This window comes from Hylobates moloch, unplaced genomic scaffold (genome assembly GCF_009828535.3).
Source record: "Hylobates moloch isolate HMO894 unplaced genomic scaffold, HMol_V3 SCAFFOLD_7, whole genome shotgun sequence".
Classification (NCBI taxonomy): domain Eukaryota; kingdom Metazoa; phylum Chordata; class Mammalia; order Primates; family Hylobatidae; genus Hylobates; species Hylobates moloch.
Genome location: NW_026652282.1, coordinates 105,523,466 through 105,540,148, shown reverse-complemented (window position 1 = coordinate 105,540,148; position 16,683 = coordinate 105,523,466). Strand labels below are relative to the sequence as shown.

Sequence of the window (16,683 nt, the reverse complement as noted above, 5' to 3'; positions counted from 1 at the left end):
AAATGATACAGAAATTGGGACAATCAAACATGGCAAAGCAAGTGCCAGTATGCCATTTGCATGCCACTCAGAACCATGATTTACATAATTCATAAAACGGACAGCCCACTGGAAAAAAGCCACTGATCTATGTCACAGAGCTATGAATGTTGGTCTGAGAGTTCAGAAAATACAAACACTAATAGCAACAATTACACTATCTTACTTTGCATAATACTTAATGGCTTGTAACTTTTGTTGGGAAAGGCCTTACGGAGAACAGGATAAATCCTATTAGCATAACTTATAACCAATTCCTCTGATTGCAACAGAATTTAGTAGTGAGGTTTATTGGCTAAAACATATACAACCAACTTTGGCTTATTATAAGCTACCATCTGTAGCTTATTCAAAGGTGTTTTACTTTCTCTCAAATGATGTTTGTGGCCATGAGCCTTTACATCCCTCCCTTTACGTTCTGATTCTGTTAAAAGAATGTATAATTCCAGGATGAAATGATTAGGATTACTCTGAAAAGCCATGTTTGTCTGAATAACATGGTCCCCTTTAATCCAAGATTGAGCTGCCCTGGATACCCAGAATCCCACTTGGTTAAAAAAAAAAAAAAAAAAAAAAGAAAAGAAAACAGAAAAAAAGGTGGCATTGATGCCCTAGGAAGGAATCACTGACCTTGCTCAACCTTCCTCAACCCTGCCAGCTCCAGCTACAAAACTCATGTCCAAGAGCTCAGGGCTGCCAAGACTAGGATTAAACTCTGGTGAAAAAACTGTCCCTTCCTCCCTAAATAACAGCAGACCAGTGAAAAAAAATCCTTGCTTGGGATTTGTCCCAGGGTACTCTTCTTAACCGCCAGCCTCCTGAAATTTGTTACAGCTTGTCAGCCAGGCTAGCACTGAAAGTCTCATACATTTTAGTGGACTATGTCCCTGAAAGAGAGCCCTGTTTAGGGACTAGTTTAATGGAATTCCATTTTTTAGTAGGGATGAGACTCATTTGTTTAAAGGGAAAGTGTCTTGAAATATTTTATTTAAATTAGGCAAGAAAAGCAGTATACCATTGTCAGGGATCATGTCTCTTTTGCAGACTTTAACTTAAAGTGTGCTCAACTAAATTTGTTTGTTTGGTTGGCTGGTTGTTTTACCAGAAAAAGGCACTTTGGCAGTGTGTATCAGGAGGCTTAAAAATATTCATACTATATATGTAAATGCATAGAAAATGCACACAACAAACTAATAGTGCTGATTACCTCTGATGAGAACACCAAGAAGTAGGAAAAAGGCGGTCAGTAGGGACTTTAGTCTTATCTTACAATATATTTATGTATTAACTAATGTAATTGACTTTAATTTTGATAAGAGAAAAGTATCATTCCACAACTAGGACTCTCCCACAGGAAATAATAAGAAATTTAAGGCAGAAAAAAATTAAGAAACAACAAAATGTCCGAAAATCAGGGGTAGGTTAAGCAAGTTATAGGATACTAATTTAAGGGTGTATTATATAATAACAAAAATGATATATTAAGGAATTTCTAAATACATTGGATAATATTAATAATATGCCTTTATCCTTAAAATATCTGGATTCAGAACCATACTTAGTATGATTCTAATTTTGATGGGGGAAAAAAAAAAAAAAAACTCCTCCCCAGAATGTTATTAGTAGTTTTCTACTGGTTGGTGAAATTATTGTTTTCTTTGTTACACTTGACTGTTTTCCAAAGTTTCTACAACTTGACTTCTAGAATCTAGTCTCAACATGCTTTTCTGTTCGCCTTTGGTCTTGTGTTGCAGGCGTGCCTGTGTGATTCGAGGCCAAGTGGTGGCCGTAGATGGAACTCCTCTGGTGGGAGTGAATGTCAGTTTCTTGCACCACAGTGATTATGGGTTTACCATCAGCCGGCAAGATGGAAGGTATGTCAGTGTTGTTTCTGATCATTGTGGGAGCCAATTACTGACTTCTAGCCAGGGGTAAAACCAGGGCTCAGATGATACAGTGATGGTAAACCCATCTTTCTTCAAGTTATATCTCAAAAAGTCATTGGTGATATTTATTTCCTCTATTTCCTAATTAATTCAAACTGGATTCCTCTTCTAATCCTTCTCGAGTCTTCTTGAAACCCAGGCCATGTGAAAAGTTTTCTATCCTTTATCTAATTCCATCTATAAATCCAACTTCAAAGATCAGTGACATTATGCAAATGATAAATAAGGAACTATGGAACACATAGGCTATTTTTCCATAGTAACCCCCAAATATTTCAGAAATGAATGCATCCAAAATATTTCTTCCAAAAGTACAGAATTCCACCACATTAATGGAGAAGCTTTAAAAATGCGTCCTCCCTAGGCTGCCTATTTGACTATTGGCTGCAACTGATAGACAAGCTTGGCCAGACTACTTAATTATAGTGATTTAGCCTGAAGCACCAACCACCAGGCTGCTCTCTAAGGGGGTTCTCTAAGATCTGAGAAGCAAGACCTTGAAGTAAAACCTTCTCATCCTGGAAAAGGATTTGCTCACAGCAACATTTTTGTTGCTGTCATTTAGACAGACATTGATTCAGAATATTTGAGTCAATAGGCCCATGTGTCCAGCTTAAAGGTACCTATTTATGACTCTCAGGGACTCTGTAATAATGGCTTTGAGGTGCCCTAGTCTCCAGGTGACTACCCTTAAAATGTCCTACTCATAACAAGCCACTTCAATAATCATACGCAAAAAAAGACCTGTTGGCTTGGAGCTTTATCACACTGTGAGAAACTATCTCATTTCAAGAACCCACAATCAAACCTTATTAGTCCTAAACACTTCAGAAATGTTAATTGTTCAACTTGGGTTATGCCAGATTTATTTTTCCAAGAGCCTGTCAAGAAAGTACTTATAAAAAATTAGTTTAAAAAGATAATAAGAAAGAGTTTTAGCCTACTTAAGAAAATAAACTGTTCTTAAGGACTTTAGTAAATTATATAAATTATTTATGTATAAATTATATTGCTTATTACTAACTAACCATCTCTTCATTATAACAAGCTCAGCAGAACTACTTTGGTAGCACACACATATATGTACATATATATGCACATATATATATATATATAACTTCATTTCCTTTCAAATATTCTATAATCAGAGTTCTCTATTAATTCAAATGGGTCTTTCTCCCAATTAGATTAAATAACGGAATTTTGGTAGTACACTCACCAGTGACTGGTGCTTAAAACTAGCCTCACCCTTGCAAACATCTTCAACCATATGCCATAAATTGCGAAATGGGTTATTTCTCTAAATAGAATACGTCTTCTGAGACATTTGACTTTGACTTCTCATGGAGGCCTGATAAGCCCTCATTTTTTTAGCTTACATACAAAGGTTTCGGTGAATTATTTGATATTCACACAAGAACTTAAAGAATCTTGATACCTAAAAAGTCTAAAAATGTTTGTGCACGTTTACAGGGAACATTAAAGAGGGTAATCTTTGTTGTTATTTTTGTATCTTTAGTTTTAAGTGAAATGCCCCAAGCCCCTCCTCTGCTGAATTCACAGTGAGAACTGAGTTTATGTAGATGACAGATACTAGTCAGAATCCCCTCTAGCAGTAACTCCCCTCAGGCTCCATAAAGGTGTAAGCATTCAAAATATCGGCCCCAAATGCCAACCAGACTGTTCCACTGTCATTTCTTGGACATAAAGTGACAGTGTGATGAGAGTTTCCATTTATATGTCTCTGCTTGTTGCTACCTCAGTTTGAGTAAGTACATTTTAAAAGTAGAAAATCATAAGAAAAATATACCTGAGGTCGGCCGGGCATGGTGGCTCACGCCTGTAATCCCAGCACTTTGGGAGGCTGAGGTGGGCGGATCACGAGGTCAGGAGATCGAGACTGGCCTGGCTAACACGGTGAAACCCCGTCTCTACTAAAAATACAAAAAAAAAAAAAAAAAATCACCTGGGCGTGGTGGCGGGCGCCTATAGTCCCAGCTACTCAGGCGGCTGAGGCAGGAGAATTGCTTGAATCCGGGAGACGGAGGTTGCAGTGAGGCGAGATCACGCCACTGCACTCCAGCCTGGGCAACAAAGCGAGACTCTGTCTCAAAAAAAAAAAAGAAAAAATAAAAATATACCTGAGGCCAAAAGAGTATAGAAAGGCTGAGATTAGCATCTAGATACCTAGTAGAGAGTGTGATATGCGAGTTGCTGATAGGATCTTCCATGTCCAAATCTCAATCCCTCCAGTCAGCCACAGTGCTTATAATTTTCACCAATGGTATCACTGCTTTGGGTGAAGCTATCAGCTCTCTCAAAGTCCCCGTTGAATGCAAATATGTCATGTGGGATGTAGAAATATTTACCCCCATTATCAACTACTTGCAAAAGTAAACTGACAAGTTTCCCTAAAGAACCAGAAAAGGTCTAGATCATGGGACCAAAGTAATTTATTCAAAGCAGAAGGAAGGATGGTGTTGAAAGACTGAGCCCTTTAAAAGTATGAAGAGATTAGATACTCACATAGAGAAGGGACTACTTAGCAGAAAAGAAAAAAGCCTATTCTAAAGGAAAGGTGAATGTTTATGAGTGTCTACTGTATGTTAGACACTTTCATGAATGTCTCTGTTTTCATCCTCACAACTATGTGAGATAAATATCATTATTATCATCCTCCCCATTTGTTGTATGAGAAAATTTATCCAGATAATAAGGATAGAGTTCAAGATTTAAACCCAAGTAATCTTGCTCTTTTCTTCTATGATTTACCACCTTCAACTTAGATATATAACCAGTACTCAGTCAAGTGTTGAAACAGAACTATTTGTAAATAGTTCAGCTAATCATAAGCAAAACAGGTGACGTGACGACATTCTTAGAAGGTTCTTGAGAAGTATTAAAGGTCTCAAGAACTTTATTCTGAAGACTAGAAGATGAAGAGAGGGTTCCGTTTGATTCTCCTCAAGGCAAAAGTTTATTCATTTATGGATACCATGAGGCAGAGAGAGATAAGCAATTTGCATAGGTGTCAGTAGCCTTCCATCTGTAGATAGGACTGGTTGGACTTATGTGTTGATAACAATCTCCAAACAAATAAATCCTCTCCCTTGGGTCTTTTATATCCACTCTCATATGACTTAGTAACCTGTTCTTAATGGCCCATACAAATGGAGGTGTTTTGTGGTGGGAGAAATCCCAAAGAAGTAATCATTCAGAGAGCATTCTATTTGGCATTGGAAATGGTTTAGATGGATCTCTGGCCACAGTTCCACCTTCCGTCTCCATGTCAATTAATGAGTCAGCCAGGCAGTGTTTAGTGTGTATAACTGCGAGGTGGAAAGATGAGAAGTGTGTCAGTCGGGGCTTTCCAGGGAAACAAAATATGACATAGATATAGATATTGATAATATTGTATTGAGAGAGGGATTTATTCCAAGGAATTTGCTTATAATATTGTGGGAATTGGCAAGTCTGAAATCTGTCGGGTAGGCTAGAAGACTGGAAACTCTCAGGAAAGAGATGCAGTGGTCTTAAGGCAGAATTTCTTCTTCCTCACAGAAACAGTTTTGCCCACCCACATTATCAAGGATCATCTCCTTTACTTAAATTCAACTGATTGTAGATATTAGCCACATCTCCAAAAGACCTCCACAGCAATACCTAGATTGGTGTTTCATTAAATAACTCAGAACTATAACCTAGGCAAGTAGAGATATAAAATGAACCATCATAAGAAGCCTAAGGGAAGTCCCAAGGAGACCTTGAAAATCAGTATCCGCTCATGGAGATAATCAAAAGCTGACCTACAGTTCACTTGAACTACAAAAAAATTTCTCAAATCTGATTTGAGAAAAAAGGTAACAGTTGTTGAGTTCCTACTATATGCTTGACCGTTAAGTCTTTATCTCATTTATTCATTTATAATAGCAGCTAAGAGATAGATTATAGAGGCTTCATTTTACTAATGAGAAGACTGCATCTCAGGAAGGTTAAATAACTAGCCCAAAGACACAAAGTTAACAGGGCAGAGCTGGGATTCAAACCCAGATGTATATGAAACCAAACCCACATTCTTTCTACAAAACAAGATGCCTGGCCTGTCTGCGTAATCTTTCCAGAAGTACAGAACAAAAGTTTTTTTTAAAAAGAGAGAGAATAATTTCTGGGCACCTACGTTCTTATCTGGATAGTTTATTTAGTTTTCATGTTTGTGTTTGTTTTTTGTTTTTAAATAAATAAGCACTTCAATTTTGAGTCAAGAGTCAAGGTTTGGGTGAGGCAGATAAACTTCCCCAAGGACACATGCTTAAATCCACATAGAAGGTGAACTAGAGGAAAGGTTTCTTGACAAGTAGTGTCAGATTTTCCCCACTACACTTGCCTTAAACTGTTCCTGTATTATTATGAATTCAGACCCTCTGTCTTAAACCATAAACCGTTTGTATTCAAACCTAAATTATTTTCTGTAGCTAATGCAATTCTTCAAATCCTCTTTTTGGAAACTGCCTTAATATTAAGCTACTTCACCGAAAAAGCGGCAATAAAAAAACACGGTATTATCCATCCTTTGTTACTGTTCATTTATCTTTATCTGCAAGATTTCTGCAACAAAACACAATTGGTAATACTATAATAAACATAATAAATGTCATAGGAAGAGAGTGATGAGATGTCCATAATTAAGTCTGATTCCCTATCAGGGCTTTTTATCATTGAAAAAGTGTTTTGCTGAAAGATCTTTTTTAATGCGGGCAATTGCTTGCATCTCTCTCCTGTGGACTTAAGTTGCCTTGAATATTAAGTAACATCATATTGCCCTTTATCCATTTTTAAGATAAAAATGACAATAATTTATCATTATCTTACTTTTTTATATAGGAGTTTATGCTTTTCAAATGCTCTCAAGTACATCATCTCAAAGACGTCATTATACTTAAAAGAGAAGCAAGGTAGAACCATCTAGTGCAGAACGAAATGAAATCTGAATCTGTTCAGCTCCAATGCAATAGTCTTGTCATAGACCACATCTAGAGATAGACAGAGTTGGCTTACAGCAGAGGTAGTCTTGCTTTGTCATAGATAGAGAAGGAGTTGTTGGTGAAGTTGTGCAGGGTTCATTACAGGCTGTCTTACAAAAAGAAAACGAAAACCACTGTGAAGCAAACCAGAGATCTTAAATCTGAGGTTCAAGTAGACTAGGAGGCCAAAGAGAGTAGTCAAATGTAGAAGGCTCGGTCGGGCATAGCTGAGTTCAAAGAAATTTTCCCTAACAATTGTCCTCTGCTGATATCTTTCTCCAAATGCCATCTCAAAGACACTGTCTGGTTTCTGACACGATGTTTGTGACCCTGAACAAGATATTTAACCTTTTGGCTCCTTACTTTTCTTATGTTACATTATGGATTTTTTGGAAAATGAATAATGCATCATTCTCAAAGATGCTGCTAGATGTTAGATGGTCATCTTTCTGTTATCTTTAGCATAAGGGGAGCAGCTGTGTCAGATTTGGCTTTGCAGAAATGCATACAGTGATTTTGTTTAAGATAGTGTTAAAATTAACTGGTTTACAGGCTGGGCGCAGTGGCTCACACCTGTAATCCCAGCACTTTGGGAGGCCAAGGCGGGTGAATCACCTAAGGTCAGGAGTTCAAGAACAGCCTGACAAATATGATGAAATCCCATGCCTACTAAAGAATGCAAAAATTAGCCTGGCATGGTGGTGTGCACCTGTAGTCCCAGCTACTCGGGAGGCTGAGACAGGAGAATCGCTTGAACCCGGGAGGCAGAGGTTGCGGTGAGCCAAGATCACACCACTGCACTCCAGCCTGGGGTGACGGAGCGAGACTCCATCTCAAAAAACAAAAAAAAAAATGGTTTACAAATTTCAAGGGAATATCAACTGGTGACATGGAATGTCTTCTTAGAAGACCACTAGATAGTGAAAAGAAGTCATCTATGGAATTAATACATTGCTAGAGAGAATTTATAAAATAGACAATACAAGTGGATATAGTTGAGTCCCCCCAAAAAGGAAAGGGCACTGAAATTAACCTATTTTTTAACTGTAATTTTTAAATTTTTCATTTGATTGCAACTGTCTTGTGTTTTTTCCTTCTTAGCTTTGACCTCATAGCCATCGGTGGCATCTCCGTCATCTTAATCTTCGACCGATCACCTTTCCTGCCTGAGAAGAGGACCCTCTGGTTGCCTTGGAATCAGTTTATTGTGGTGGAGAAAGTCACCATGCAGAGAGTTGTATCAGACCCGCCATCCTGCGATATCTCCAACTTTATCAGCCCAAACCCTATTGTGCTTCCTTCACCGCTCACATCATTTGGAGGGTCCTGTCCAGAGAGGGGAACTATTGTTCCTGAGCTGCAGGTGAGTATATCGGCCTTTGAATGTATTTTTTTTTTTTTTTTTTTTTTTTTTTTTGAGACAGAGTCTCGCTCTGTCGCCCAGGCTGGAGTGCAGTGGCGCAGTCTCGGCTCACTGCAAGCTCCGCCTCCCGGGTTCACGCCATTCTCCTGCCTCAGCCTCTCCGAGTAGCTGGGACTACAGGCGCCCGCCACCACGCCCGGCTAAGTTTTTGTATTTTTAGTAGAGACGGGGTTTCACCGTGGTCTCGATCTCCTGACCTCGTGATCCACCCGCCTCGGCCTCCCAAAGTGCTGGGATTACAAGCGTGAGCCACCGCGCCCGGCCTGGCCTTTGAATGTATAAAATAATAATATCATGGAGTGGTCAACAGTGTATAATAACTAAATTCCTTTTCCTATTCTTGTTGCCATCCTTATAATGTGCTGCCCTTTATTTGTCAAGAGAAGTCTTCAAATGTTTTTCTGGCGCACATGTTTAAGATAATTGCTCAGGGCATTAGAATGCTATCTGTGGCCATGGAATAGAACAAGATTAAGTAGCTTTCATAAGAATTAAACTCCCATCTTTGACCTAATAAACGCTGTGCTCTAAGAACAAAGCTAGCTGGCTTATTACTAATAACAGTATAATCCATGAGCTTGGACTGTTTGTGGTTCTGAAATTAAAGCTCCTTAAGAAATTTAGTTTTTGAGCTGGGCATGGTGGCTCACGCCTGTAATCCCAGCACTTTGGGAGGCCAAGGCGGGCAGATCACCTGAGGTTGAGAGTTCAAGACCAGCCTGACCAACATGGAGAAACCCTGTCTCTACTAAAAATACAAAATTAGTCAGGCATGGTGGCACATGCCTGTAATCCCAGCTACTTGGGAGGCTGAGGCAGGAGAATTGCTTGAACCCGGGAGACGGAGGTTGCAGTGAGCGAGATTGTACCATTGTCCTCCAGCCTGGGCAACAAGAGTGAAACTCTGTCTCAAAAAAAAAAAAAAAGAAAAAGAAATCTACTTTTCTTCTATTGTCTAGTTTGTATCATTGTCATTGTTCCTAGAAGACATGACAACTTCTCTTGTCTAACTGTGTAAAGTAAATGTAGTTTTCAAGCCTGTGTGGTTTTTCTAAAAAAAGCTTTGCTTCTGAGTGTTCAAGCTTTATAGTCAGGAGAAGACATTTTTGAACCTCGATATTTTAACATTCCTGAGAATTATTCTTTATTGAACATTCAATGTTGTCATTTCAATATTAAACCATTCAAACAATCATAGTACAATTCCCTCACCACATTATAGAAACATTTTAATGATAATTAAATGTGGAAACCACCAAAATGGACTCATAGGTCTTAACAGATCCAGAAATCCAGAAGGAAATGCATGCTCCAAGATAGAATTGATTGTTCTTTCATCATAACACCACCCACCAGCTCTTAGCAGTGCCCAGAGAATACCACTTAGATAAGGCTCACACAAAAATACTGCCCTTCAGGAAAAGCAGTCCAAAGAGCTACCCCTTATCTTTTCCATTGCTCTTTGCTTAGAAAGGGAGAAAAAACAAGACAGTGTTTAATGAGTACATTTGATTGGTATGCCAATCCCTTCACAGATGTCATTAGGAAGTATGGGTCTTCTTTCAGCACGGAAGTTTCCAGGCTTATCTAGGATTGCATGTTTTCTTAGGAAAATGAACTATTAAGTTGGTGAGTGTCATGCTATCCTTCTCTATTGTACTTCTGTCACCATCTGAGAAGACAGCTGGTGGACAACTCTGGTATCAAATGGCTAATGTAGAGGAAGAAAAACTGGGCAAAGTGTACACAGAAGGTATCGTGTCCTCAGAAACAGGAGAAAGACCAAAAATCCTGGACAATATGAGATACCATATGTTTAACAATCAGTTCTTCCATGTGCGCAAGTTTGGAAAAGTAAGAGAGAACATGGTTCTGAGGTAAAAATGAATAAAAGCATGAAAATATCTACACTATTCATGTCACCTTAAGTGTATTGAATAGGATGGGCTTTTTCTTCAGAGGTCTTTTGAAAAATGAAAGTCATAGAACACATGATTCAGTTTCAGTTACCACCTTTGGTTATTTAACTTTTTCTGTGGTGATAAGCAAACAAGTAATAACAATTAATTAAAGCCACGTGGTATTTTTGCTCTGAGACCAACGTTTAGTGTAAAATTTGCAGAGGAATTAGTGGGAGTTATTTGCTTCTCAGTCACACGTGCCAACTTGGAGAAACTTGTTCCCAGCCATTGCTACATCCAGGCACAGAGAAATATGTGAGAAAAATTTGATTAAAAATTTGGCCTCAGGGTCATTTCAAAGCTCCAAAGAAAACGAATTTGATGGCATCAGTAAAGATTAATTCTAGGGAAACTATAATCTTTGTCGTAAAATATCACTTGCTGGGCCTGCTTCTTGAGTTCTTCCTCTTAGAGAGCTTAGCCTGAATAGGGATTACACCAATGGTTTTATGATATATGACTTAACACCAAACAAGATTTTGTGTATGTTTATATAAGAAAAAGACCCTTTAATGGAGCCCATAGTGCTGAATTGCTTGACATTCAGTGGTATGATCTTTTTCAACTGCTACTAAGCAGTTTTTGGAACACTATTGAAAAGCTGAAATTGTTCCTTACACAATCTTTCCTGGCGTGGGGAAAAAATAAAAGCAATCCTTAAGGTTGGGTCTTGTCTCCATTCAGCTTTGGTGCAAAATTCAAAACCTATTATCATACAGTCTCACAAAGATTCAAGAACAAATGCCTTGACATCCTTAGACCTGTTTAAGCTCTCTCCTTTGGCATGTTTCAAAGACAACAAAGCATGCAATATCCTCATCTACCTGCGACCACTGACAAGAGCCTATTTGGCTTTTTTTTTTTTTTTTAATTTCAGGTTGTACAGGAGGAAATTCCCATTCCCTCCAGCTTTGTGAGGCTGAGTTACCTGAGCAGCCGCACCCCTGGGTATAAAACCCTGCTACGGATCCTTCTGACACATTCAACGATTCCTGTAGGGATGATAAAAGTACACCTCACAGTAGCTGTGGAAGGGCGACTCACACAGAAGTGGTTTCCCGCCGCAATTAATCTTGTCTACACATTTGCTTGGAACAAGACCGACATCTATGGACAGAAGGTTTGGGGCCTGGCAGAGGCTTTGGGTATGTTGAACTAATTATATGTAAATAGCAGTAGTACATGCACAGAATAGAAAATACTTGTTACATGTTAGTTTGTATTTGGAATAATTATTGATTTTCTTCTGTTTAAAGGACCTAAGGCATTTTTCATTTAAACACTACCTTGAGGCCAGTTTAGAGTTCCCTTCTGACACATTTTTGCTTCAAAAAGATTTTAGTTCCCCTTTCATGATGGCTGCGTACCAATGGACTCATGCAATATCTGACTTGTAACTGTCACCAGAGCCAAATGCTGCCTTCTAAATGTGACCTTTGGTGTGACGTTCTATAGGCCATGTTTTTGGATTTGACATTTAGACTGTCATTTCTACTTAGAGACTACAAAATTCTAACTTATAGCCATCTCCACTTATTATCTTTTATGTCTAAGATGGTTAGACTTCATTAACTTGTTACTTCTTCAGGTTAAATAAAAAATCATCCTGCCTTCCTATTCCTTTTGATTTTGTCTAATCTCAAGACTTGAAAACCTAGAATCTTATAGATAGCAGGGACCTTAAGAGGTCCTTTGGGCCTATGGTTTTCAGATGTTTAATTCTCCCAGACAAACGACATTTTTTTAAAATGAGGCAGAGATAGATTTGCCAATGTTTTATTTTGTCAAGTAAGAATATTTTTAAAAGAACTCGCTATAATATACTATTCCTACCACTACCATAATTTCATATATGAGGGATACCTTAACAGCAGAAAAGAAAAAATAGTCTGTTTTAAGAAATGATGGCAAGCAATGGAACCCTGACACTCAGAGAGAGATAAACTAACACCAAAGTCTTTATCTCTCTCACTCTGTAGAAAACAGAGAAACCTTCCTAAGGAACTTGATATAGGTCTGTAGACCTGCAGTTTGGGAGCCATTAATCCTTGTACCTTCAGGAAGCAGCTCATGTAAATCACCCTTGGACAGATGAGAAGATTATTTTAAAGCTCTCCAAAAGAGACATTTAGACATCCTCCCTTGGAAGTGTCTATCATGGTATAATTCCCACAGAGCTGACCTATATTTCTTAGACTATAGTATGTCAGTTTTCTTTTCCCAGAGGGAAAGAGAGAGAGAGAGAGAGAGAGAGAGAGAGAGAGAGACTGATGACTCTTCTCTGCCCAAGAGACCCTCATATATTTAAATAATTAACTCATTTGTGTTGGACTTTACTGGTATGCAAGGAACATGGACAGGTTCATGTTACCTCAGTAAATGGGGAATTATTGTAAAGACACACAAGAAAATAAGAAAGTACAAGAAATACCATCAGTAGCCTCACAAGCAGGCCTCAAAACCTATAGCCTTGTTCAGGACACATTGCATTTCTAGAAGGTCAGCATCTGCTCTGTCAACTTAAAACCAGCTCAAGTTTTTCCAAGTCCACTGCTTCCCACAGTGGTGACTCGGCCGTACTTAAGACTGGCTTCATCTCTCCTCCTGCTATACTAACTACCCTCCTTCTCTCTCTCAGCTCTTCACATTCTATGTGGTCTGCTAACTTGCTGTGTATCTCGCATTCAGGTTCCTCTCAGAGAAAATATTGTATTGTGTCAGCCATTTACTGTGCAGTCCAGAACACCCTTGTAAGGCAGAACTTTAGCATTAGGCTACCATGAAAGTTGCTGACCAGCCTACGGAGTCCTGCTTAATCCCTATTCTATTGAGCCAGACTCCTTCCCCGGGTTCAAATAATTCCTTCTCTACTTACGAGCTGTGTGACATTGGGTAAATTAATCTCCAAATGCCACAGTTTCTCCATCTATAAAGTGAATATCATAAAGATTATGTTACTCATAGGTTTGTTATCATATGATGATTAAATGAGGTGAGTAACATAAAGTGCTTGGCACATCGTAAGCATTCAACAAATGTCAGTTGCTGGTATTGTTTTTTTTTTTTTTTTTTTTTCATTTTGTTGTGGCCAGGGTACTGTGATCACATAGTATAAAGCATGGAGTCTATGCAGGTATTTGTTGCCTCAGCTTCTCTAAGAAGGGTGTTGTGAGTATAACAGGCAAGCACTTTGTGCTACTTACTCTCCATTTGCCCTCCCTGCCCACCCCACCCCCTCCGCCCCCAACAGACACACACGCACATAATCTCTTTTCTGTCCTTCTCTGTGCTCTGAGAGGCTGGCTTCCATGGACTGCATTCCCTGAACGCCTTGCTCTTTAACTTCCCACTTGATTTGGTCGATGAGTGGCACCATCTGGAGACTGTGGAAAGAGAACAAGGTCAGGGTATTTATCCCTCTCCCTGCTTTACTGCAGACTGCATTAGACAATAGCAGCTCCTGTCTAGTAGCCCCTCCTCCAAATCCCTCTCTCTTGCCTTCTGTATCATCACTCCATCCTCTTCCCCCTACAAGCCCAGAAGGCTTACCAGTTATGCCAGTGCTTAGGTGGCTCTCCCTTCCTTGATCATTCTCTTAACTCTGCCCATGCCTTAATTCGAACTCTCTGCGGTGAACATTTACAAGTGCGACGTCTCATTCCTGCTGAGACCCTCACTGAATCATACTCAAAGCCTCTAATTCTCTTCTCCATGATATTATCCTACAGCATTTCCTTCGCTAGGCAGATAATCCAAAATTCCTCTAATTTTTCTCTATAGGTCCCTATTTTCCAATTCTTTTAATTTATTATTTATTTATTTATTTTTATTATACTTTAAGTTCTAGGGTACATGTGCACAACATGCAGGTTTGTTACATATGTATACATGCACCATGTTGGTGTGCTGCACCCGTTAACTCGTCATTTACATTAGGTATATCTCCTAATGCTATCCTTCCCCCCTCCTCCCACCCCACGACAGGCCCCGGTGTGTGATGTTCCCCTTCCCGTGTCCAAGTGTTCTCATTGTTCATTTCCCACCTATGAGTGAGAACATGCGGTGTTTGGTTTTTTTGTCCTTGTGATAGTTTGCTGAGAATGATGGTTTCCAGCTTCATCCATGTCCCTACAAAGGACATGAATTCATCCTTTTTTATGGCTGCATAGTATTCCATGGTGTGTATGTCCCACATTTTCTTAATCCAGTCTATCATTGATGGACATTTGGATTGGTTCCAAGTCTTTGCTATTGTGAATAGTGCTGCAGTAAACATACGTGTGCATGTGTCTTTATAGCAGCATGATTTATAATCCTAATTTTTTATTTTTAAACTTTTATTTTAAGTTCAGGGGTATGCATGTAGGCTTATTATATAGGTAAATTCATGTCACAGGGTTTGTTGTACAGATTGTTTTGGCACCCATTTACTAAGCCTAGTACCCAATAGTTATTTCTTCTGCTCCTTTCCCTCCTCCCAGCCTCCACCCTCAAATAGGCCCCAGTGTCTGTTGTTCCCCTCTTTGTGTCCATGAGTTATCATCATTTAGCTCCCACTTATAAGACAGAACATGCGGTATTTGGTTTTCTGTTTCTGCGTTAGTTTGCTAAGGATAATAACCTCCAGCTCCATCCATGTTCCCGCAAAAGACACAATGTCATTCTTTTTTATGGCTGTACGGTATTCCATGGTATATAAGTACCACATCTTTTTTATCCAATCTTTCACTGATGGGCATTTAGGGTGATTCCACGTCTTTGCTATTGTGAATAGTGCTGCAATGAACATTTGTGTGCATGTGTCTTTATAGTAGAATGGTTCATATTCCTACCCAAAGAATGGGATTTCTGGGTCGAATGGAAATTCTGTTTTTAGGTCTTTGAAGAATTGACACACTGCTTTCCACAATGGCTGAACTAAATTCATGCTCCTACCAACAGTGTTTAATTGTTCCCTTTTCTCCACGACCTCGCCAGCATCTATTATTTTTTGACTTTTTTAAAATTTGCATTTCTCTAATGATGGGTGATATTGAGCTTTTTTTGATACGCTATTGGCCACATATATGTCTTCTTTTGAAAAGCATCTGTTCATGCCCTTTGCCTACTTTTTAATAGGGTTGTTAATTTTTTTCTTATTAATTTGTTTAAGTTCCTTATAGATGCTGGATATTAGACATTTGTCAGATGCATAGTTTGCAAATATTTTCTCCTATTCTTTAGGTTATCTGTTTGCTCTGTTGATAGTTTCTTTTGCTGTGCATAAGCTCTTAAATTTTGTTAGATCCCATTTGTCAATTTGTGCTTTTGTTGTGATTGATTTTGGTGTCTTCCTCATGAAATTTTTGCCTGTTGCTGTGTCCAAAATGGTATTACCTAGATTGTCTTCCAGGGTTTTTATAGTTTTGGGTTTTACATTTAAGTCTTTAATCCATCTTGAGTTGATTTGTGTATATGGTGTAAGTAAGGGGTCCAGTTTCAATCTTCTGTATGTGGCTAGCCAGTTATTGCAGCACTGTTTTTTGAATAGGAAGTCCTTTCCCCATTGCTTGTTTTTGTCAGCTTTGTTGAGGATCAGATGGTTGTAGATGTGTGACCTTATTTCTGGGCTCTCTATTGTGTTCCATTGGTCTGTGTGTCTGTTTTTATACCAGTGCCATGCTGTTTTGGTTACTGTAACCCTGTAGTATAGTTTGAAGTTGAGTAATGTGATGCCTCCAGCTTTTTTTCTTTTTGTTTAGGATTGCCTGGGCTATTTAGGCTTTTTGGAGGGTTCCATATGAATTTTAGATTTTTTTTTCTAATTCTGGGAAGAATGTCATTGGTAGTTTGATAGAAATAGTGTTGAATCTGTAAATTGCCTTCGGTGGTATGGCCATTTTTACGATATTGATGCTTTTTATCCGTGAGCATGGAATGCTTTTCTGTTTGTTTATGTTATCTCAGATTTATCTGAGCAGCGGTTTTGTAATTCTCTTTGAGAGATTTTTCACCTCCCTGGTTAACTGTATTCCTAGATATTTTATTCTTCTTGTGAATATTGTGAATGGAAGTGTGTTCCTGATTTGGCTCTCAGCTTGGCCGTTGGTGGTGTATAGGAATGCTAGTGATTTTTGTACATTGATTTTGTATGCTGAAACTTTGCTGAAGTTATCAGCTAAAGGAGCTTTGGGGCCAAATCTATGGGGATTTCTAGATATAGAATCATGTTATTTGCCAACAGGATAGTTTGACTTCCTGTCTTCCTATTTGGATGCCTTTTATTTCTTTTTCTTGCTGTATTGCTCTGGCCA

At 38.8% G+C, this 16,683-nt stretch overlaps 1 protein-coding gene across 1 annotated transcript in view; it reads left to right on the top strand.

Annotated features, from left to right (window-relative positions):
* TENM1 (teneurin transmembrane protein 1) overlaps positions 1-16,683 on the top strand; it is an 854,513-nt gene that overhangs the window by 690,532 nt on the left and 147,298 nt on the right. The window contains exons 18-20 of the mRNA XM_058441351.1: positions 1,794-1,913; positions 8,108-8,369; positions 11,268-11,535. Coding sequence (XP_058297334.1) covers positions 1,794-1,913; positions 8,108-8,369; positions 11,268-11,535 — 650 coding nt within the window. The remainder of the gene's footprint in view (positions 1-1,793; positions 1,914-8,107; positions 8,370-11,267; positions 11,536-16,683) is intronic.